Consider the following 24375-nt stretch of genomic DNA (forward strand, 5'->3'; position numbering starts at 1 on the left):
ACATTTTAGTGTGGTCTTTTAATGTCCCAAGCACAAGGTGCATCTATGTAATGATCTGTTTAATCAGCTTCTTGATATCCCAGTGGATGGATTATCTTGGCAAAGGAGAAATTCTCACTGACAGGGATGTAAACATATTTGTGCACAAAATTGGAATGAAATAAGCTTATTGTGTGTATTTGACATTTTTGGGATCTTTTATTTCAGCTCAGCATGGGACCAACGCTTTGCATGTTGCGTTTATATTTTTCAGTATAATTAGTGCTATCCGGGAACCTTGGGATGTCCCTGCCCTAAGCCTTACCCCAACCTTAACCCTTACCTTTTTAAATGTCAACTTCAATGGGGTGACGTCAGAGTTGGGCCCCCAGTGATCTCGTTTAGACTTTTACATTCTAATTACTAGTCATTTGTTGTTTTCAGTCAATAGATGTAGCCCACACATTGTTGACAGTAAAGAGAATAGGACTGCCTCGTGTCATAATGTCCCTCCCCTCTCGAGGTGTAAAGAGTTAACGGAGCAGTGGGTTTGCCCATTCTCATGTTTTGAGTGACGCGATCATCTATGAGACAAGAGAGGATCCGAGGTGGCCGCGTTTAACGCTGTTGACCACTACAGTCATTGCGCGCGGGGGACGACAGACATTCGCCTTTTCCCCCCCGACTTGCTGTGTTTTTCCCGCGGACTTTTCTGTGCTATTTGACAACAATGCTCTTAGTTTTCTTACGGAGAATAGTCACTGTGTCGTGTATGAAGGCGTAATCGCGGTGTAGTGGAGCAGCTCGGATTCTACGAGGCCAAAGAGAACTCTTCTTTGGGAAACCAAACATGCCGCGGCGGAAACAAGAAGCGCCCAAGCGCGCGGCAGGTACGTAGCCCACTACGACAGGAGTGGTTTTATTTGAAGCGATAGCAGCTCAAAGATTTGTTGTTCTCAATCTCAAACCTTTGGAGTTCCGTTTCCAGTATTTTTTCCCCCATAGGAATACTAGTGCATCTACTCGATGTATAGGCTAACTTGATTTGTAATAACACTTTGTAATACGAACCCACTATCCCAGGAGTAGCATACTAGTACTGTAACTGTAGGCCTATCCCTCGAATGTTACCATTTGTTTCCCCTCGTTACAAAGTAGCCATACTATTTGTCACAGTATCACCCACATCCGATGGCTGCCGTCAACTTTCCTATTCCCATTGTTCCCATGGATAGTTTACTTTCCCGGTAAACGTTAACTTACCTTGGTGGAAGAATTAAAATGTGTGAAAAGTGTTCCGTCTGTAACAGCGAAATGCCCAAGGCGGTGCCAATACTCTGAGTCTCTAGGGGCTTTGAACATTTGATCCAAGCGGCTAACTTTGGAATTGGGAGGTGGACGAATAACTTATGCTTTTGTATTTGTATAAAACAAACAATTGGGTCCAGACGAAGAGATTGTGGACTGAAAGAAGGTGTAATCGACAGTTGCCATGTCTGATTTGACAGTTGATTGATTAGCTGTCATCCGCTTTGATCTGTTTCTTCCCGATCTACATCAGGAAATCATTCCCCCATGTTATGCAGCCCCATGACGTCACATTAAAAGCACTTTGAAAGCATCGTGTACCCCCCTCCCCTGCAATGGTCAAGTGACTCACAAAAAGCAGAGGGGTAAAGTGGTTTCACAGTCTGACACACACACAGAGCCTACAAACACACATGCACACTAGGGGGGTTGTAAAATGAGAAGTGCACAATGTAATGGAGGGGAGGAATGGTTTTCTCTATTAGACCAGGCAGTCGGGAAGGCTTTGTTTCATGTTTGATTTAATTGTCTCTTCTCTGACAGGCCCATTCATCAATGGCTTTAATGGTCAATCAGAGACAGGCTGAGTGAGTGCTCCCATTCTGTTTAGCCATACGCTGGCCCAGGCTTTTATTTAATCAAAATGCCCCTGCCTAATGTACACACTCGCTCAGAGGGAGAGCATAAAGAATGTCTGAAAGCTTCCTGATTTCAGAACGAGAAATATTTTTTTCTACTGTTTTTTTGTTGTCTTTTCTGTCCATTTGTTTTGTCTCTGTTGAGGCAGGATCATGGGATGTTGTAATATAGACCCATTCTGTGTTTGTTGTGGAAATGTTGGGGAACTTTTAATGTCATTCTTTGTTCATTAATTCTTTATTTTTACCTCCTTTTTTTGTCAGTGGGTCCCTCCAGCTGCAAGTTATAAAGTTGTCAACTGTTCAGTGGCACACAAAGGGTGATGATGAATTGATTGCAGCACAGAGCATGGTGATGGAGAGAGCAAAGAAAAGGATGACAGATGATGGGCCTTGATTAGGGACTTAGGGGGAAAGCAAGCCCACAGCAACCTTGAGACTTGCATGAAAAATCTCCTCTCTCTCTCTCTCATATTCTCTATATCTCTCCATCTCTCACCCGCTGTTCTTCCCCTCCCCCCTCAGCATTTTCCTAGAAAAAGGCGAAGTTTTGCTTGCTTCATTAGACTTCACCTAATTAGCTGGAAAGGCTGATGGAGTCTTGACAGGCTTAATGATTGGAGATGACAAGTCTGTGTGCCCGGCCTCAACCAACCAGGTTTGCCACCACTTTGATGTAATCAAGTTGATATTACACAGTGCCTCCGCTCCCGGCGCAGCGCTAGCCTTTGGTCGTGCTGTAACTCAATTTTCCGCTGCAGGTGACAAATGGCCGGGCGTACCTGTGTGGGTCAGGTTTGAGTGCTTTTAACAACCAAGGGCAGCCTGACAGGAGAAACGCAAACAGCTGGGGAAGAAACTCCGGATGCATTCACATAGCTTATGATTAGCTTAGGCTGTAGGCCCAGGGGCTATGATGTTTTACATTAAAGCATTCTAGTGAGTGTACTCAGTGTAGTGACTGGGACCTAACAAGATGGCCCCTAAGTTAGCATCCTCACAGTTAGTGGCTCTATTTGGTATGTGTGTACCTGCGTGGGTACTTGCGTGCGTGCATGTTTTGGTGTGATGTGTTTCTATGAGAGTGAGTTTTGTTTTTATTTAAAAATAAATAAATAAAAATTCAGGCAGGTATCGAGTCTCCTACTCAGGCCAGGTTAGTGAAATCAAGCCCCCTGCTCTAATCCGGCCTCCCTGTGCTCCAGTAATCTTTGTGAGCAGTTCCAGCGGCGCTGGGAGTTCTGGTTTAGACTGGGCTCTACGGCTAGTGGTCTCCTGTTTCTGCAGGGTCAGGCCTATAGCTGCCAGGTCAGCTGTGGCAGCCATCGTGTGTGTGTGTGTGTGTGTGTGTGGATGGGTGGGTGGGTGGTTTGGATGGCAGGGGTGATGAAAGGAATTGCAACCATAGAGGCCCCAGTGAGGAGTGTCAGTCATAGGCCATCGTTCCTCTGAACTCTTTCATCCCTCTACCTCTCCCCTCCATCTACTACCTCCACTCCTCACCCCCCCCCCCCCCTCCTCATTGTTACTCACAGCTGTTGTCGTCACTGCAGCATCTCTTATACTGAGACAGAAATGTGCTCAGGTACTGTATATTATCATTACATTTTCAATTAGTATTTTTGTTCTATGTGCGCACATAGAACAAAAATACTAATTGAAATGGAAACAACATATGATTACTTACAAATATGCTTATTGACATGAATTGCAGAGACCAACAGAAATTGTTTTTGTTTTATATCTGTGGGTGACTGAGTGTGTGTGTGTTCTGTATTTGTTATTACAGGAATGAGGGGGCATATGGGCTCGTAATTGTTCCACTAACAGGTAGGACTAGACCGTGCAGGTGTGAGTCTCAAGGAGGTTTTTTTTGTTGTAGTTTTGTAGGCCACGCCAACCATGGCTAATGAAAGTTACTGTGGTTGGATTCCGGTGGGGTTGAGTCATGCCTGTGATCTATGTCTGATAAGTGCATACCTAATGAGGTCGCTGCACCTGCCTGCCATGCCGTTGAGGAGGGGTGGTTGACTGAGTGCTTCCCACAGGTATTGACAGACACCACCCAGTGTAATGATAACAATGCCACCTTAAACTGGGAGGGAGAGGTGGAACGGGCTCCTCTTTTTTTTGTGCGTTTTTTTTTTTTTAACCCCACTTGGCAGATGTCAGACCTTGGGCCGGGCTCCAAAAGGGAGTGAACGAATCACAAAAAGAGTAGGCCATCCTCTTCCGGGGCCGGGACGATACCAGTATCACGATACTCGTTAGTAACGTGGCAAGAAAACAAAACACGAAGCGGACTTAACTCCTTTAGGAAAACAGCCCTAATGTTGGAAACAAACATTAGATTGTCATTCAGAATCACATTTATTTATTTTCCAAGCTATAGCACACTATTTCACATGCAGCACGTTTTTAAAGGATCAGCTTGATCTGCTTCATTTTTTTTTCATTTTTGCCATGGAAAAAAATATTGTGCTACTGGCATCTTCACAGCTCTTACCCTCCTCAGATCAGGTTTCAGGGCCCTCATGTATGTGAGTGGAGTAGGCCTACGTAGATACTTTATAAAAATAGTCCCGCCATTCGTTGTTGTGATAGATGCAGCTGCGATATGGCAACAATTGGGGCAGTCTTGCTTACGCAAACCCTCAGCTCCCCTCCCAGAGGGCAACGCGTCAGAGCCTAGTGGGATGTGTGGTCTTTTCAGGAAACTGAGCCCGCTCTGGTCTTCAGGGGTCCTGAAACCAAATCCAGGAGGAGAATAGCCCGGCCATGCCAAAGAGCCGATTTCCTTTTCAACAGAGTCATTTATCACTGACCCACCCTTCGTTCCTGACACACTGACGTGTGTCATTTATCATACTGGCTTTAGCAGACACACAGGGAGGGAGGGAGAAAGAGAGAGCGAGCAAGAGAATGAAAGAGGAGAGAAGTAGACCGAGAGGGACTGAGAGAAACAAAGAGAGAGGGGGGGAAGGAATTGAGAAAGAGAGGCAGAGTGAGTATAGTTAGAAAATGAGGAGAAAGAAAGTAACAAAGAAACAAATAGAAAAATAATGGTTTTAAGACTCTCACAAGAGTATGGTACTGTACAAAATGCTGGAGAGAAGGTGGTGGGGAGGACGATGACAACGGGAAGGGTTTTTAGATGGCAGAGGATTAAATTATGTGATGTTTTGATGAGTGACAGAATATTCTTCCATGAGTCTCCGGATGTTTGGTTATTGAATATATGTGTTTGAGTGTGTGTGAATATGTATATGTGTGTATCCGAATGTGTGTAATTTACACCTTGTGTTACGGTGCGTGTTTGCGTGTGTGCAATGGAGTTTGTGTGTGAGAGAGGGAGATGGTGTGCGCGACTGATGAGCGGGATGATGGGTATCACTCATGCTAGGCTGGCCTCCAAATGAACCCAAGCTGCTCTGCTATCCTGTGGTCCTAACCAGCACTCCCCAAGAGTAAAAAGCAGATTAATGATGGATACCAGGCTTATAGTGCCATTTATCATGGAGAATATTATTTAGGCTGGCCGTGTAGGGCTGTAACTGGAGAGCAGGACGAGCAGAGTGGAAAGCCTTAGACAGACACTCACTGTGTGATGAATGACCGTGCTCTCTGGCGGAGTGTTACTAGACACCCGGGCCACAGCAGTTGGGCCGAATCATATGGCCCAGCTATAGTGATGATATGACATTTATCCCTCAACTACACTACCCAGATTGCTTTGCCTGGAGGGTTCGGCCCTCTGAAAAAACTCGGTCGCTGTCTTTTATAAGCTAACAATGTGCTTGCAAATCATTTAATGGGAAAATTGTGCCTTGCTTCCTAGGCGTAAAAAAACGTGATGGTTGGTTTTAATGGATATTCAGTTTGATTAGTGTAGCGTAAATTAGAAATACAATGGACTAGATGTCTGACCAAAACCCTCCCATTTTACTGTGCCCTGTGGAGGTCAGCAGGCTTCTGCTCCTCTGTGCTCCGGGCAGTTACTCCACAATCATGAATAAGAGTACAGTGAGGGGTCAAGGCAAGGTCAGCTCCGCAGCTTCGTCTCTCTTCCACAATTAGAAAAAAGGTTGTTTTGTTTCTTTCTCCCGCCCCACACACACAGACACTGGTGTTGTGATTTATGGTGCCCATCCATCTTAGGTCCCCGTCCATCACCTCCTCGTTGCTAGGCGATCATCGCAGCAGCTGTTTGTTGGGAGTGGAGTGGGCCTTGAATGGTTGTCCCTTTGATGTGGTGAGAACATAACATCTGAGAGGGTCTCTATCTCTTTCTCCTCAGATTTGTTTGTGTGTGAGAGATCTTTGTCTTTGTACTGTAGCTGGTTGAATGTCAGATTAACCAATATACACTGTGTACAAAACATTAAGAACAACTAGGGTTATTGCTGTGACTATATTACCGCCACACCGGCAGTCATGAGACATGACCACAGTAAAACTCTATGTGACCGCTGAGTCACGGTAATCTCCTCTTATGCACTCTGGACATGTTAGTGAAAATCAAATACAATTTTATTAGTCGCATGAATACAATAGGTGTAGACCTTACAGTGAAATGCCTACTTACGAGCCTCTAACCAACAATGCAGTTTAAAAAAAATACAGATAAGAATAAGAGATAAAAGTAACAAGTAATTAAAGAGCAGCAGTAAAATAACAATAGCGAGACTATATACAGGGGGTCACCAATACAGAGTCAATGTGCGGGCGCACCGGTTAGTTGAGGTAGTATATACATGTAGGTAGCGTTATTAAAGTATTAAAGTGACTGCGTAGCTGACAACAGAGAGTAGTAATGGGGGGGGGGGGGGGGTCTGGCTGGGTAGCCATCTGACTAGATGTTCAGGAGTCTTATGGCTTGGGGGTAGAAGCTGTTTAGAAGCCTCTTGGACCTAGACTTGGCGCTCCGGTACTGCTTGCCGTGCGGTAGCAGAGAGAACAGTCTATGACTATGGTGGCTAGAGTCTTTGAGAATTTTTAGGCCTTCCTCTGACACCGCCTGGTATAGAGGTCCTGGATGACAGGACGTACTGGGCCGATCGCACTACACTCTGTAGTGTCTTGCGGTCAGAGGCAGAGCAGTTGCCATACCAGGCAGTGATGCAACCAGTAAGGATGCTCTCGATGGTGCAGCTGTAGAACCTTTTGAGGATCTGAGGACCCATGCCAAATCTTTTCAGTCTCCTGAGGGGGAATAGGTTTTGTCGTGCCCTCTTCACAACTGTCTTGGTGTGCTTGGACCTGTTGGTGATGTGGACACTAAGGAACTTAACTCTCAACCTGCTCCACTGCAGTCCCGTCGATGAGAATGGGGTCGTGCCCTGTCCTCTTTTTCCTGTAGTCCACAATCATCTCCTTTGTCTTGATCATGTTGAGGGAGAGGTTGTTGTCCTGGCACCACATGGCCAGGTTTCTGACTTCCTCCCTATAGGCTGTCTCATCGTTGTCGGTAATCAGGCCTACCATTGTTGTCATTGGCCAATTTAATGATGGTTTTTGAGTCGTGTCTGGCCGTGCAGTCATGAGTGAACAGGGAGTACAGGAGGGGACTAAGCACTCACCCCTGAGGAGCCCCTGTGTTGAGGATCAGTGTGGCATGTTGTTGCCTACCCTTACAACCTGGGGGTGACCCATCAGGAAGTCCAGGATCCAGTTGCAGAGGGAGGTGTTTAGTCCCAGGGTCCTTAGCTTATTTATGAGCTTTGAGGGCACTATGATGTTGAATGCTGAGCTGTAGTCAATGAATAGCATTTTCACATAGGTGTTCCTTTTGTCCAGGTGGTAAAGGTCACTGGAGTGCAATGTAGATTGCATCGTCTGTGGATCTGTGGGGGCAGTATGCAACTTGGAGTGGGTCCAGGGTATCTGGGATGATGGTGTTTTGAGCCCTGACCAGCCTTTCAAAGCACTTCATGGCTACAGACTTGAGTGCTACAGGTTGGTAGTCATTTAGGCAGGTTACCTTAGTGTTCTTGGGCACAGGGACTATGGTGGTCTGTGCACGTCCTTGTAATCCGCATGGCCCTGCGGCCTTGTGAATGTTGGCCTGTTTAAAGGTCTTAATCACATCGGCTGCAGAATTCCTGATCACACAGTCTTCCGGGAATAGCTGGTGTTCTCATGCATTGTTTCAGTGTTATTTGCCTCGATGCGAGCAAAGAAGTATTTTAGCTCGTCTGGTCGGCTTGTGTCACTGGGCAGCTCCCGGCTGTGCTTCTCTTTTTAGTCTGTAATGTTTGCAATCCATGCACATCCGATGAGCGTCAGAGCTGGTATAGTACGACTCGATCTTAGTCCTGTATTGACGCTTTGCCTGTTTGATGGGTCGTCGGAGGGCATAGCGGGATTTCTTATAAGCTTCCGGGTTAGAGTCCCGCTCCTTGAAAGCGCAGCTTTTGCTCAGTTCGGATGCGGCCTGTAATCCATGGCTTCTGGTTGGGGTATGTACGTACTGTTACTGTGGGGACGACGTCATCAATGCACTTATTGATGAAGCCAATGACGTAGTTAGGATTATCCAACTCACTATTGGCCTGGTTCTCGGCGCTCTATTGTCCCTCTATTTATTTTATTTTATTTCACCTTTCTTTAACCGGGTAGGACAGTTGAGAACAAGTTCTCATTTACAACTGCGACCTGGCCAAGATAAAGCAAAGCAGTGCGACAAGAACAACAACACAGTTACACATAAACAAAAGTACAGTCAATAACACATAGGAAAGAATCTATGTACAGTGTGTACAAATGTAGAAGAGTAGAGGTAGGCAATAAATAGGCCTCCAACCACTCTGACATCAATGCAAATACAAACACAATGAAACACAATGAAATGGACAGCCTTTCTAAGGTGGTGATTAATTCAAAACACCATATGCATATAAGAGCTTAATATATATATAATTAATAAATATAATAAATAAATAAATAAATACATTTAAATAATGATTGTGCCATTATATAATATTTCTTTCTCTGGCGTGCAGAGAGCTGGGCTGTTAACAGTTTAGTTATGAAAAAATGTTACTACAGATTTCACTTGGTTTCCCAAATTAAGTGCTGGGTGTAACTGCAGGAACAGGCAGCAAATAACCAGAGTAGGCTACCTGACATGAGTGAAACGAACCACCCGGAAAGTGGCCTCCATTCTCTGTACCTGCACATATAACCTTTTATTTAACTAGGCAAGTCAGTTAAGAACAAAATCTTATTTACAATGACGGCCTACCGGGGAACAGTGGGTTAACTGCCTTGTTCAGGGGTCAGAACGACAGATTTGTCAGCTCGAGGATTCGATCCAGCAACCTTTCGGTTCCTGGCCCAACGCTCTAGCCTCTAGGCTACCTGCCTAGAGGAGTACCCAACATATATTATGTTTATAATAGGCCATTCTAAATCAAAACTAATTTGACATATTAGTAAAGACAAGATTAACTTGAGAAAGTATGATGACTTGATGAGAGAACAGGGTGTGCATAGCCAAATAACATACAGTAGGTCAACTTTGTTAAATGTAGATGTTACAAAGGCTTGTATGGAGATGCTAAACCTGTCTGTTAATCACCGTGAGACCGCCAGTATTTTGCATGACAATAACCGGTTGTCAAAATTTCATGACTGCCACAGCTCTAAGAACACCTTAATAATATTGAGTTGTACCCCTCAATTCATCGGGGCATGGACTCTACAAGGTGTCGAAAGCATTCCACAGGGATGCTGGCCCATGTTGACTCCAATGCTTCCCACAGTTGTGTCAACTTGGCTGGATGTCCTTTGGGTGGTGGACCATTCTTGATATACAGTGCCTTGCGAAAGTATTCGGCCCCCTTGAACTTTGCGACCTTTTGCCACATTTCAGGCTTCAAACATAAAGATATAAAACTGTATTTTTTTGTGAAGAATCAACAACAAGTGGGACACAATCATGAAGTGGAACGACATTTATTGGATATTTCAAACTTTTTTAACAAATCAAAAACTGAAAAATTGGGCGTGCAAAATTATTCAGCCCCTTTACTTTCAGTGCAGCAAACTCTCTCCAGAAGTTCAGTGAGGATCTCTGAATGATCCAATGTTGACGTAAATGACTAATGATGATAAATACAATCCACCTGTGTGTAATCAAGTCTCCGTATAAATGCACCTGCACTGTGATAGTCTCAGAGGTCCGTTAAAAGCGCAGAGAGCATCATGAAGAACAAGGAACACACCAGGCAGGTCCGAGATACTGTTGTGAAGAAGTTTAAAGCCGGATTTGGATACAAAAATATTTCCCAAGCTTTAAACATCCCAAGGAGCACTGTGCAAGCGATAATATTGAAATGGAAGGAGTATCAGACCACTGCAAATCTACCAAGACCTGGCCGTCCCTCTAAACTTTCATCTCATACAAGGAGAAGACTGATCAGAGATGCAGCCAAGAGGCCCATGATCACTCTGGATGAACTGCAGAGATCTACAGCTGAGGTGGGAGACTCTGTCCATAGGACAACAATCAGTCGTATATTGCACAAATCTGGCCTTTATGGAAGAGTGGCAAGAAGAAAGACATTTCTTAAAGATATCCATAAAAAGTGTTGTTTAAAGTTTGCCACAAGCCACCTGGGAGACACACCAAACATGTGGAAGAAGGTGCTCTGGTCAGATGAAACCAAAATTGAACTTTTTGGCAACAATGCAAAATGTTATGTTTGGCGTAAAAGCAACACAGCTGAACACACCATCCCCACTGTTCAAGGGGGCCGAATACTTTCGCAAGGCACTGTACACAGGAAACTGTTGAGCATGAAAAATCCAGCAGCGTTGCAGTTCTTGATACACACCAGTGCACCTGGCACCTACTACCATACCCTGTTCAAAGGCAGTTATATCTTTTGTCTAGCCCATTCACCATCTGAATGGCACACATACACTGACTATACAAATCATTAATAACACCTGTACTTTCCATGACAAACTGACCAGGTGAATCCAGGTGAACGCTATGATCCCTTATTGATGTCACTTGTTAAATCCACTTCAATCAGTGTACATGAAGGGGTGGAGACGGGTTAAAGAAGGATTTTAAAGCTTTGAGACAGATTGTGTATGTGTGCCATTTAGAGGGTGAATGGGCTAGACAAAAGATTCAAGTGCCCTTTGAATGGGGTATGTTAGTAGGTGCCAGGCACGGCAGTTTGTGTCGAACTGCAACGCTGCTGGGTTTTTCACGCTCAACAATTTCCATGTGTCAAGAATGGCACCCAACGTAAATCCAGTCAACTTTATACAAGTTAAAGCATTGGGAAGCATTGGAGTCAACATGGGCCAGCAGCCCTGTGGATGTATTTCAACACCTTGTAGAGTCCATACACCAATTAATTGAGGCTGAATAGAGGGCAAAATATCCTTCATTTACACTGATTTGAAGTGGATTTAACAAGACCTCAATAAGCGACCTCAAGGAATCATAGTGTTCATCTAGTCAGTCTGTCATGGAAAGAGCAGGTGTTCTTAATGTTTTGTACACAGTGTAGCTCAGGTCCTGAAGGTCTGTATACAGCTGCCTGTTGTAGGTCCAGTCATAACACAACAATGCAGCATTCTGGGAGTACAGTACAGTTTGATCTATCTGCTTTCCCAGTCTCTCTCGCTCGCTCTCTCAACATGGTACAACATTGAGCCTCACCTGGAGCAAGAGGAATCTCTGTTTTTCCCATCTCCTTGAGCACACATCCTGCACTACAATCAGCGGACACAGTGCATTCAATCATTCATTAGGGGGTAGAAAATAGGAACAGAATAGGAGGAACAGTGATGTACAGTAATAGACTGCCGTGAGCATCTCTTTTTGAGCGATCAAACACAGCCACATATTAGTAAATCTTTCTCTTAAGGTTATGACTTACAACACTTTTCTACCATTTTGAGTGTTGGACTATGTTGTCTTACCTCCACTGACAGTTGAGAGAAACTCTACCTGTAGCCGATCTGTTACCGACCACCTCGATTCGGTCTTATGTAGCAAAATGTTTAATTGTGTTTTTATTTTTATTTTTTACATTGGATGAAAGTAGAGAGCTAGAAAATTTTACATCATACACAGCAGTTGAGGAACAACTCCTTTGAAAGTTGATAAACTTGTAACCCCACTTTTGAGAAAATGGCCCTTGAATGTTTCTGCATTGTTAATACCCTCTTAAGCATTAGCCCCACCCATCTCTTTAAGGATTCACATGTGAGGCCATGTACTAAACATAGTGAGTAGTTTAGTAAACAATCAAAGATTTGAAGACTATAAAAGTGGTAAAAGTAGTAGCTTACAATAAGATAAACTCCAGGTAAAAATACACTATCTAGCCCTTGCCCTATATCCTAATCTGATTTTGGTGTATTGTCAATGTTGTTCACATTACTGTCTCTGGTATAATAAAATAAAGTAAATAAAATAAAATCTATGTGGATGGGTCACTTATGTTTAGGCATGTACTCATGTTTATGAAATACTATAGATGGCTGTAATCACCCCCAGACACACCTGGCTAACTTGATGTAATCAACTGGCAAAGTCTTTTGTTTAGACATGTAGCTAGCTAGCTCAACAATGAACCGGCATAATTCCAACTCATATTACTACCAATACAAACATTGTCATAGCTGTAGTATGAATCTGCAGGTAGCTAAAGCTAATAAACTAGGTTTTAATGTTAGCTAGCTACAATTAGGCTACAACTAGCAATGCAAATGGTTTTCTGATTCTAATAACATTACTACACAGATCATACATGTAACGTTAGCTAGCTAGCAAGCTAACGTTCACTAGCTAGCTAATAGTATGCCGTAACTTGCAATGAAAATAACTTTCTGACTTATAATATCTGAAAATGTAGCTAGACTCTTACCTGTATAAATGGATGAACGCCTCACAGCAGACTGGAACCATTTAAACTCAGTTTTTGTTTGTAGCGACATCTTGTTTGGCCAGTGTTGTCAAGTCACTCCAGTTCACACTGACAGTGGTGTGTGCAGAAATTACTCCATCTTTTCCAACTGATCTGTCGATAGTACCTGCTAAATTCAGGGCATCAATGCTGTTGAGAATTGTAGCAAAACGTTTGTAGTTCACGATGGCTAATGTTATATCTTTCAAAAATGGCACTGTAGAAAGGGCTATCAACACATACTGAGCAGCTCACCTTATAGACAGAAGCATGCTACATGGCAGACCAATCCAAACTCATCTCCCAGCATGTCCAGTCCATCCATTATCTCAGCCAATCATGGCTAGTGGGAAGGTTCCTGACTTTTCCCGTGGCTAAACCAACTAGGCTCGTAATTTTAACAATTTTATTTGTATTTACAGATTGGAATACACATTTGTTATTAAGGCACATGAAAGGTCATGTGTTCCAGATGGCGTTTCTGCCAAAACAAAACACATTTTGATTTAAAACAAAATATATATTTATGTTCAAATGCATCTCCTGTGAAGTAGTGACGTGCGACATATGCCTAGTTTCCTGAAACAAGTCACATTTATTTCTGACAGAGTATAATTTCACCTCATGCTACTCCCTCCTTCCTAGCAACAGAGGACACGAGGGGAATACCACCACAAGACCAATGAGTGGTTAGCCTAGCATGACATATGTTAAGGAATGAAGACATTTCATTTTACTTTCCCCACTGATCTTCGGACATTTTGATAGAACCAAACAAGACTGTTTTGGTATGGAATTATTCAAATCTATTTTAAAGCCTGGAGTCAGTCGACTGCTGGGAAACTGGAACTAGTGGAAGTCGGTGGTTTGCGGTTGTGTGATTTTTAGGCTGTGGTGACTTACTTCCTGGAGGTTCTAAGTGTTATTTAAGGCTCCTTCCTGTAAGTAAGGCCCCCCTGCCGAGACACTGTGTTGCTTTAAGGGCAAGAGGGTCCAGTTAAAGAACAAATGTCCGGAATAAGAAACACCACAGCTGGGTAGTGAGGCCCTGCTTAACTCTCTCCACTCTCAGTACCCTTACTGTGATCTATGATCATACTGTAGAGTGTTGTTCACTACCACCTCGTGATCCTCTAAGGATGTTGCCACTTTGAAGCATATCTTAACATTTTTCCTCCTATTTTTCTAGTTACCCTAAAAGCAGTCTATTGGGATAGGAGAGATGTATCCACGGTTTGGATTTGTTTAAATAGCCGCCCTGCTATAACTACCTATTGTTAGCCAATTCTCACCAAATGCAATGTGTGGGAGAGGCAGGCTCATCATGTTCAATGAATGAATCCACTCTCTTCTCCCTTATTCCTCCTCCGTTTTTAACTCTAGCTGGCTGTTTTAGCTGGCCAACCCCTGGCCTCCTATCTGTGGAACTGTTATTGTTACGTGCTACAGTAGCAGAACGAGAGAGCTTAATGATGGCATCCCTTTCCTATGAATAGCCATTAGCCACATTTGCTTCGGTGCCAGCTATGATAGCCTAAGTCTGTCGCTTTAGGCTAGTTGGTGGTTGGACCACCGACAAATATAACACTCTCCTTCTTTTACTCCTTTTGACTTCTCCTTCCTCTCCCTCTTTTCAGCTGTTCTGTGGTCAGCTCCTGTAGCTAGCTGTAAGCTGCTATGTCATTCAGTGGTTGAAGTGCAGACTCTGGTAGTAGTGTCTTGATTACACATCCTGTTTACCCCAGTGTTGTGTGTGATTTGGCTCCCAGCTCTACTGGCTGTTTCCCCATCTGTGTGGAGGCTGAGTGAGGTGATCACTGGGCAGTGCAGGGAGCTGAGGGCGAACAGATCCACCCTTACTGTTCTTAAAAGCTGATTACTTCAGGATGCATGTTTTTTGTTTTCTTTCATATTTTTTTTTCAGTTGAAGCCTTCACCTTTTCTTGTGTCTTGCTTCCATCACTCACCAGCCTTTCCAGGACAGGGTGTGACTCCTGCCTTTGACTAAATGATTACTGATGATGTACTAGGGTGTACCATCTACCATCAGAAGAGAGGGCCTGGTTTTGCGTCTCACTTTTGGTGTATAGTCACAGTGCCTGTTTATCCCATGTTTCTTCCCTGTTCCTGATCGTCGGAACACTCTTAGAAGAAAAAGGTGCTAGCTAGAACCACAAAGGGTTCTTTAGATGGTTTCATGTCGATCCTTACACCTCCACAAATAACCCTTTGATAATCCTCGAGAGTGTAGCGATCTGTTAATTCTCCATCCAGGTGTATTCTAAATAATCCCTCATTTTTCTCAGAATGAACCCAACACACCCATCACATTTCATTAGAGTGATAAATCACCTCTGTTGTCAGTCAAGCTTGGGAGAATAATTGGATGGTGGTTGTCACCCACGGTGATGGATGATCAGTCATTGGGGATCAAATTAACAGATAGTGCTCAGATGTAATGACTGTTTTGCATTTTAAATTGCCTGGGAGCGTTGACTGCTGGTCGCCCGTTTTTATTGCGATGCCCTTTCAGCCCACATCTTAGCCTTGCTGTCTAGACTTTAGACTAGACTAGGAGATTGGAATTATGTTCTTCATATTTTTGAACATTTTTGTGTTAGGAAAGGCTTGCCAAAATGACACTCTCACCAAAAGGAGTCATATACAGCTAGAACAAAGGTTCAAAGGAATATGTGAAGCATGTTCACGATGGGTCATTGATCAAGACTATAAGAGCGAACTAAGGACTTCTCTTTCAACCTGCTTGCTAATGCCAGAGTCATAACCTCAGTGATTGAACCTGACATCTGTGACCAGCTGCTCTGGATACAAACACATTAACGTAGCCACCTCATCCTGACTGTATTTCATCCTTCAAATTAGACACTCACACGAACACCATCCGGAGATCGGAGGAGAGAAAAAAACCTAAGACCTCTCCCCTGCTGGTTTGTCCGCCGAGCGGTGAGCGATTTACCTCCTCAGAACCCCCCCTCCTTCACATTATCATAATTGTGTCCAGGACATGAGGCCAGGGAAGTGATCATGTCATTTTATTTACACCCAGCTTGGCCCTCTTTACGAGCGGTGTGCCAGGCCCTGCCAAGCGCACGGGGCCCAGTGACATCTTTTGATCAGGGCTGTCGCAGAAGATCAGCGGAGACTGGCAGGTAATGGATACCCAGTGACAAACTAAATCTACGGGCAGGTTGGGAGACTAGACCGCACCTGCCAGGTCCCTATTAGACTGGCCCTTTCAGTGGGGCTGCCTGCCTGCCTGCCTGCTGACACCCACCGCCCCAAGGGCCAACATCAGACCACCGCCCAGCCGCCCTGAGATTAGCTGTTAGCAGGATATGGGGGTTATTCCAGCGATGACATTTTTTTTTAGACTGGATGTGTTTGTGTGTAAAGGGATTAGTGATTTGAAGTGGTGTGTGTGTGTGGGGTGTGTGTGGTGTGGCCAGAATGCTCGCCTGTCATAAGTATACAGGACGTTCAGAACATCTTTGCTCATAGGTTGTTGTTTTTTTTTTGGGGGGGGGGGGGTCTATAATGAAGTGGGCAGAAAGGGAAGGGGCAAAGGGAGGAGGCTGGTGATGTGTCCTTCGCCAAGACATTTGTCCCACTTAGCTGTGACAGTGTGTGGGGACCCGAGTGGGGGAGGGTCTGTCACTACAGGGGACCGTCACTCTCTGAAGACGGGAGGGGGGGGGGGTGCTGAGGGAGGGTCGTTGTCCCCTGTGATCGGTCAGGGCCAGGCACCCAGAAAACGTACACACCTGTCTAAGGTGAGCCGAGGGCGCACACATGCAAAGTGACAGGTTGCTTATGTGTTGCCATCGTCTCTTACTCAACCTCGCACTCTTATGTCTGTTTCTCTCTGAGGAAATGTCTCTGATGTCCTGTGTATGTGTGTTTTGCCTAACACCAAGCACCTGTTAGCCTGCTCCAAAAGGCACTTCTAGTCTGTCTGTGATACTCATCACCATTGATAATCTCATGTGCCTCACTTCCATTTAGTTGACTTTGAAAGGTGTCGATCTAACATTTTAAAAAGTCTTATCATAAATCATATTTCCCTTTATTAGCAATGAGTGGAAATCCTGTCTGTGTCCCTGTCTGTCTGTGTGTCCCTGTCTGTCTGTGTGTCCCTGTCTGTGTGTGTGTGTGTCCCTGTCTGTGTGTGTGTGTGTCCCTGTCTGTCTGTGTGTGTGTGTCCCTGTCTGTGTGTGTCCCTGTCTGTGTGTGTCCCTGTCTGTTGTGTGTGTGTGTGTGTGTGTTTGTGGAGACGGACAGACAGACGAGAGGCAGTTGAAGAGGCGTCAGACATATTAACTGACAGATGGAGGTTGATCCAACTCATTTATTACCCCAGAGGAGAATGCCACAGCACGATTGAGCTTCATTAATTTCCGATTTAGCTTTCATTTCAAGCTGTTGCGCCCTGAGATAAATAAAATGGCACATTGTGTTTTTGCCAAGATATTGTTTTTTGTTTTACCCCACCATAAACAAAGTAAAGGAGAGAGTAGAGGAGAATCAGCTAGTTATATGTGTGGCTGGGGTAGTATATAAACACAGGCTTGTCTGGGAGGAAAATAACACCTTAACGGTTGATGAGGTGAAATGGGATGACTGTCATTTCTCAACTCGGCTTTCACTCGCCTCCCGCACAGATGGCTCATTTATCCCTGCGAGTCCTCAGGCGCCCGTAGTAGAGAAACTTCCTCTCCAATAGTTCAACTAACACCCTGTGTGGGAAAGATGGGTCAGTCTGTGGACATCTGAGGGTTGGAATTAAGACAAGTGACTGGTTGATTTTGACGATTCACTTGGAGTCCAGTACAAATAGGAAGAAACCATATACACTGAGTGTACATACCTTTAGGAACACCTGCTCTTTTCCATGACTGACTAGGTGAATCGAGTTGAAAGCTATGAACCGTTATTTATGTCACATGTAGATGAAGGGGAGGAGACAGGTTAAAGAAGGATTTTTAAGCCTTGAGACAATTGAGACATGGATTGTGTGTGTGCTGTTCAGAGGGTGAATGGGCAAAACAAAAGATTTAAGTGCCTTTGAACAGGGTATGGTAGTAGGTGCCAGGCGCACTGCTTTGAACAGGGTATGGTGGTAGGTGCCAGGCGCACTGCTTTGAACAGGGTATGGTAGTAGGTGCCAGGCGCACTGCTTTGAACAGGGTATGGTAGTAGGTGCCAGGCGCACTGCTTTGAACAGGGTATGGTAGTAGGTGCCAGGCGCACTGCTTTGAACAGGGTATGGTAGTAGGTGCCAGGCGCACTGCTTTGAACAGGGTATGGTAGTAGGTGCCAGGCGCACTGCTTTGAACAGGGTATGGTAGTAGGTGCCAGGCGCACTGCTTTGAACAGGGTATGGTAGTAGGTGCCAGGCGCACTGCTTTGAACAGGGTATGGTAGTAGGTGCCAGGCGCACCGGTTTGTGTCAAGAACTGCAACGCTGCTGGGTTTTGTCACTCAACAGTTTCCCGTGTGTATCAAGAATGGTCCACCACCCAAAGGAGATCTAGCCAAACTGTGGGAAACAGTAAGGTCAACATGGGCCAGCCTCCGTGTGGAACACTTTCAACACCTTTTAGTCCATGCCCCAACAAATTGAGGCTGTGCCGAGGGCAAAAGGGGGTGCAACGCTATATTAGGATGGTGCTCTTAATGTTTTGTACACTGAGTGTGTTCAAACCTTCCTAATATTGAGTTGCACCCCCTTTGCCCTCCGAACAGCATGAGTTTGTCAAATGGACTCTAAAAGGTGTCAAAAGCGTTCCACAGGGATGCTGGCCCATGTTCACTCCAATGCTTCCCACAGTTGTGTCAAGTTGGTTGGATGTCCTTTGGGTGGTGGGCCATGCTTGATACCAGTGAAGGTTGCTGAAGGGAAGACGGCTCATAATAACGGCTGCAACGGAGCTCATGGAATGAAATCAAATTCATAGAAACCATGTGTTTGATACTATTCCGCTCCAGCCATTACCACAAGCCCGTTCTCCCCAATTAAGGGGCCACCAAACTCCTGTGCTTGATACACACGGGAAACTGTTGAGTGGGAAAAACCCAGCAGCATTGCAGTTCTTGACACAAAGCAGTGCGCCTGGCTCCTACTACCATACCCCGTTCAAAGCAGTGCGCCTGGCACCTACTACCATACCCCGTTCAAAGCAGTGCGCCTGGCACCTACTACCATACCCCGTTCAAAGCAGTGCGCCTGGCACCTACTACCATACCCCGTTCAAAGCAGTGCGCCTTGGCACCTACTACCATACCCCGTTCAAAGCAGTGCGCCTTGGCACCTACTACCATACCCCGTTCAAAGGCACTTCAATATTTTGTCTTGCCCATTCACCCTCAATGGCATACACACAATCCATGTCTCAATTGTCTCGAGGCTGAAAAATCCTTGTTTATTCTGTCTCCTCCCCTTCATCTATACTGATTGAAGTGGATTTAACAAGTGACATCAATAAGGGGTCATAGCTTTCACCTGGTCAGTCAATGTCATGGAAACATCAGGGTTCTTAATGTTTTGTATACTCAGTGAATATCTATATTATTTCAATGTAACAATTTTCATGCTTTCCACCAAGTCCTCCAACCAGGGGAGAGGGTAGTTCAATAAAAGAAAAAAAGTGATCAGATATTATGAAATTAATAGAATTAGTCAGTGTGTTCAGTGGCCTTCATATAACACACCCTCTCTTCTGTTTCCCCTCTAGCCTACTCTCCAGAGGAGTTGGAGGAGATGAAGGAGCATGCGATGGAAGAGGTGGAAGAAGAGGGCGTGGACTTTCAAGAGGACGGAGAGGGCTCAGAAAAGGACCTCACCAAAGAGGTACTGGGTGACCGGGACTCCATTGTTGGGGCCGAGCTCTCTGCTCAGGAGATGGACATTGAATCACACGTGAGCGATGCCAGCGACCCCTTGTCAGACTTTGAGACCACCTCTGTCGACGCCGAGGAGAGGCCTGTCAAAGAGCTTCTGAACGGAGCAGGGGTGAGGCTGGACACTCCCTTGGCGCTGGACACTCCCTTGGCGCTGGACACTCCCTTGGCGCTGGACACTCCCTTGGCACTGGACACTCCCTTGGCGCTGGACACCCTGGAACAGATGAAGACCATCTACTCCAGCTTCCTGACCAACACTTATTGGTCGCCCCTGAACTTTAACCCCACCCCAACGCCAACTCAGACACTGACACATGTGGAGAAGCCACCGCGGACTAGCAGCTCTAGCAGCAGCAGTAGCAGCAGCAGTAGTTATGACTGGCACCAGTCCGCAGTGGCTAAGTCCCTGCAGCAGCAGGCCTCTCAGAGCCGCCACCACCCTCATCCCTCAGAGCCCAGTCTCTTCAGCACAGTGCAACTCCATAGACAGAACCCCAGACTGTACGGCAACATCTTCACCGGGGCCAGCAAGTTCCGCTGCAAGGGCTGCAGTGCCGCCTACGACACCCTGGTGGAGCTCACCGTGCACATGAACGACACGGGCCATTACCGCGATGACAACCATGAGAGGGGAGCCAACGGGGCCAAGGGGCACTGGTCCAAGCCTCGCAAGCGCTCCCTGCTGGAGATGGAAGGCAAGGAGGATGCTGCGAAGGTGCTGAAGTGCATGTACTGTGGCCACTCCTTCGAGTCCCTGCAGGACCTGAGCGTCCACATGATCAAGACCAAACACTACCAGAAAGTGCCTCTGAAGGAGCCACTGGCCCCTGTGGCAGCCAAAATGATCTCAAGGAAGAGAGGCCCACTCTCTGGTAGCCTGGACCTCCCTGGCTCCCCAAGTTCAAGAGAGGTGACCCCCAAACCCAAAGCCTCCTTGAGTGGTGACCCCAACGACCCCTCCCACAAGGTCTCCAACCCCTATATCATCCCCAGCAACCGCTTCGGCCACCAGAACGGCGCAAGCTATGCGTGGCAGTTCGAATCGCGCAAGTCCCAGATCCTCAAGTGCATGGAGTGCGGAAGTTCCCACAATACCCTGCAGGAGCTGACCGCCCACATGATGGTGACGGGTCACTTCCTCCGGGTCACCAATGGCAACCCCCCCAGCAAGAGAGGAGGCAGGCCCGTCCCAGAGGCTGCCTCCCCCAGCACTGTACAGGCCACACCCCCCACACAGGAGGGGGTTCAGTCAATCCCATTGGCTCCTACATTCTCCCCCCCTCCACCCTCTGCCGTTTCAGCCCTGGCCATCTCCCCTCCTCTCAAAGACATTAAGAAAGAGGAGATGGAGGACGAGTGTACCAAGGACATGGTCAGCCATGACAAGGTTTCGGACGAGGAGGTTGAGGAGAAGTTTCACAACTCCACCAAGTATAACTATCTGACCGAGGAGGACCTGAAGGAGAGCCCCAAGGGCGGCTTCGACATTCTCAAGTCCCTGGAGAACACGGTGACTTCGGCCATCAATAAAGCCCAGAGTGGCAACCCCAGCTGCGGGGGATACCCCAGTATCCACGCTGCATATCAGTTCCCCAACTCCCTGAAGCTGCCCCAGGATAGTGCTGAGAAGAGCTCCCCTCTCAAGTACCTATTCACTGGAGGAGAGGGGGTGCTCTCTTCCCTCAGCAAGAGCCAGCCCTTGATCTCCCCACCGGCTAGTCAGAGCTACCCCCTCCCCAACCTCAACAACTTCCAGGCCATGGAGGAGCTGGTTAAGAAGGTGACTGAGAAAGTGGCCAAAGTGGAGCGGAGGGTAAAGAGAGAGGTGTCCCCCAAGAGAGAGGTGTCCCCCAAGAGAGAGGTGTCCCCCAAGAGAGAGGTGTCCCCCAAGAGAGAGGTGTCCCCCAAGAGAGAGGTGTCCCCCAAGAGAGAGGTGTCCCCCAAGAGAGAGGTGCACCGACCCCCCTGTGGAAGTGACGACGCAGAGTCCACTGGAGCAGAGTCCCTGCTTCGAGAGTGGAGGGCGGTGACTCCGGCTAACAGTGACAGTAGCCATAGCGACAGAGCCTCGCCCTCTGCGAGAGCGAGCAGGAGAAAAACGGTTCCGTTGCCTGCCTCTGCTCTGAGCTGCAGCACAGCCTTCATAACAGGCCACGCCCCTCTGGAGCAGCCCTTCGTTAACCCTTTAAGTGCTCTTCAATCTGTGATGAATGTCCACCTGGGGAAGGCAGCCAAGCCCACCCTGCCCAGCCAGGACCCTCTCAGTCTGCTGTCCAGGCTGAGCCAGAGTATGGCTGAGAGGGCTGCCGTGGCCTCCTCCCCCACGCACACCAAGAGACACCCAGAGCCTGTGGCTTGTCGGGGCATAAGTCAGTCCAATGATGACCAGCCCATGGACCTGACAAAAGGGAAGCGTGATCGAGGGGGCTCTATTGGCTCTGACCCTCTGACTCCCTCATCCACAGCCTCCTCCGTCTCCCCTTCCTCAATGGTGACCCCTGCTAAGATGACAGTGGTCTCTCCCTTCACATCCAGCAGCCCGTTACATGAAAACGCTCTGTCGGACATATCCGACATGCTGAGGAACCTGACGCAATCAGCACACCACGTCTCCAAGCCCCCCTCCAGGACGCGGATCACAGAGCGGGTCACAGATGTAGTGGGCTCCACCACCCAAGAGGAGGCTGAGGGGTCCATGGCCAATAAGAGGAAGGGCCGTCAGTCCAACTGGAACCCCCTGCACCTGCTTCTCCTACAGGCCCAGTTCTCTTCCAGCCTCAGGCCGACATCCGAGGGCAAGTACATCATGTCCGACCTGAGCCCCCAGGAGAGGATGCACGTGTCCCGCTTCACGGGCCTCTCCATGACCACCATCAGTCACTGGCTGGCCAACGTCAAGTACCAGCTGAGGAGAACCGGCAGGACCAAGTTCCTCAAGAACCTGGACTCAGGCCAGCCGGTGTTCTTCTGCAGCGAGTGCGCTTCACAGATCCGGACCCCCGCTGCCTACATTTGCCACCTGGAGGCCCACCTGGGCTTCAGATTGAAGGACCTGGCCAAGCTCTCCCCCAAACAGACCCTGATGAGGGACTCCTCGAAAGGTGGGTCTGATGAACTGCCCCTCCTGGACCCTTTCCTCTTCTCTTCTGCACCCTCTTCTCAGTCACAAGAGGAGGGCAGTGGGACTGTGTACCGGTGCCAGCTGTGTATCCGTAAGTTTGCCAGTAAGCATGCCATCAAGCTCCACCTCAGCAAGAGCCATGGGAAGTCCCCAGAGGACCATCTCCTGTATGTCTCTGGGATGGGGAAACACTAGAAGTAGAATTGACATTTCATTATAGAAACACTTGAGTGCTCCCAGCATTGGACATACTGGAATATAAGCTGTTAAAAAAAGAGAGAACTTAAAAATAAACTTAAAAGAAAACAGTTGAAGGTGTGACAAAAGTAACTACTGTTAAGTGTCAGCACAACGTGTTTACATTCATGGCCTATGCTTGTCTGTATTTTTCTCCATTTCAAAATATGTTAATTTCACATGTTGAAGATATAGATCATGAATATTCAGCTTTTAAAGGGATAGTTCGCCCAATTACTAAGTTACATATTTTTCCTTACCTTTTACCACAAGTTGTCTATTGGCCAGGAGCGACCACGATACAGACTTTAGATTTGTTTTCATCTCTGAAGATAAGGACACATTTAAGTAATTTTGTATTTTGGGTGAACTCTCCATTTGTAAAATATAGTAATTTGAGATTTATTATATTGTAATGTAGTTATTTTTACATTTTTGTGAAGTTTATTGGAATTTGTTGACTCTTTGAACTACATGTATGTATGTATTAACAAGTCAACAGTTCAAAACTAGTTTGATACTCCAGTCTTTAGTTGGCTTTTGTCACCTTAAGCGGGGTTTGCTGATGAAGCATTTCTACTCTGAGATCAGCCATGAACCTGGGAGTGCTCTTCGGGAGAATTAGCCAAACAAATAAATGACATTGTACTAGTCAGTAACATCACATTTTTTATACAGTTTGTGTCGCAGGTTTTGTCGACTCTGCAGTATTGCTTCTCATCACGTCAGGGGCCCTCAAACCACATCTATGTACAAATGTACATACAGTATATAGGCTAACCACTTTCTGTTTAAGTTATGCATACTTGTTATATTTCCTAATTTAAGAGGACTATGACTATCCACTGGTGCAGAGCCTTTGAAGAAGACAGAAATGACATTGTTTTGCACAATAGTTTTATAAATGTTATTTGATAAGAAAATATATAAAATTGAACTTTGTTCATGCTCTGTTGCTTCTATTATTAAATTGACTTGAAGTGCTGCACACAACTGTTTTGTATTTCTTAAAATATCACAAATGCTTATTACACCTCTTATTGTATTGTTACCAGGTCCCAAACACACCCCGGCACGACAAAACAGATTTGGCATCCACAAAACACACTTAGTTACTGCAGAGCCTTCAGCCCTGTCTAGGCTCTGTAATGTCTGCACAGACACAGTCCTACCAAACACCAACTGTAGTGTGTGTGTGTGTGTGTGTGGCTAAGAGACAGTGTGTTGCACCGAGACG

General features: G+C 46.3%; 1 protein-coding gene across 1 annotated transcript; it reads left to right on the top strand.

The window, feature by feature from the left end:
- Nucleotides 1-534: 534 nt before the first annotated feature.
- tshz3a (teashirt zinc finger homeobox 3a) lies at nt 535-24126 on the top strand. The gene is made up of 2 exons (XM_021601422.3): nt 535-869; nt 19612-24126. Exons 1-2 carry the CDS (start codon nt 830-832, stop codon nt 23094-23096), a joined length of 3525 nt encoding a protein of 1174 aa, XP_021457097.3. The 5' UTR covers nt 535-829; the 3' UTR covers nt 23097-24126.
- The last annotated feature ends 249 nt before the right edge of the window (nt 24127-24375 follow it).

Source organism: Oncorhynchus mykiss, chromosome 1, assembly GCF_057628025.1.
Source record: "Oncorhynchus mykiss isolate SJ-2025 chromosome 1, ASM5762802v1, whole genome shotgun sequence".
Lineage (NCBI taxonomy): Eukaryota > Metazoa > Chordata > Actinopteri > Salmoniformes > Salmonidae > Oncorhynchus > Oncorhynchus mykiss.

Excerpts from the sequence above, each read along its gene's own strand:
- tshz3a (XM_021601422.3), top strand. The coding sequence starts at position 830 with ATGCCGCGGCGGAAACAAGAAGCGCCCAAGCGCGCGGCAG. Across the intron at positions 870-19,611 it reads AGCGCCCAAGCGCGCGGCAG|CCTACTCTCCAGAGGAGTTG; the intron begins GTACGTAGCCCA and ends TTTCCCCTCTAG.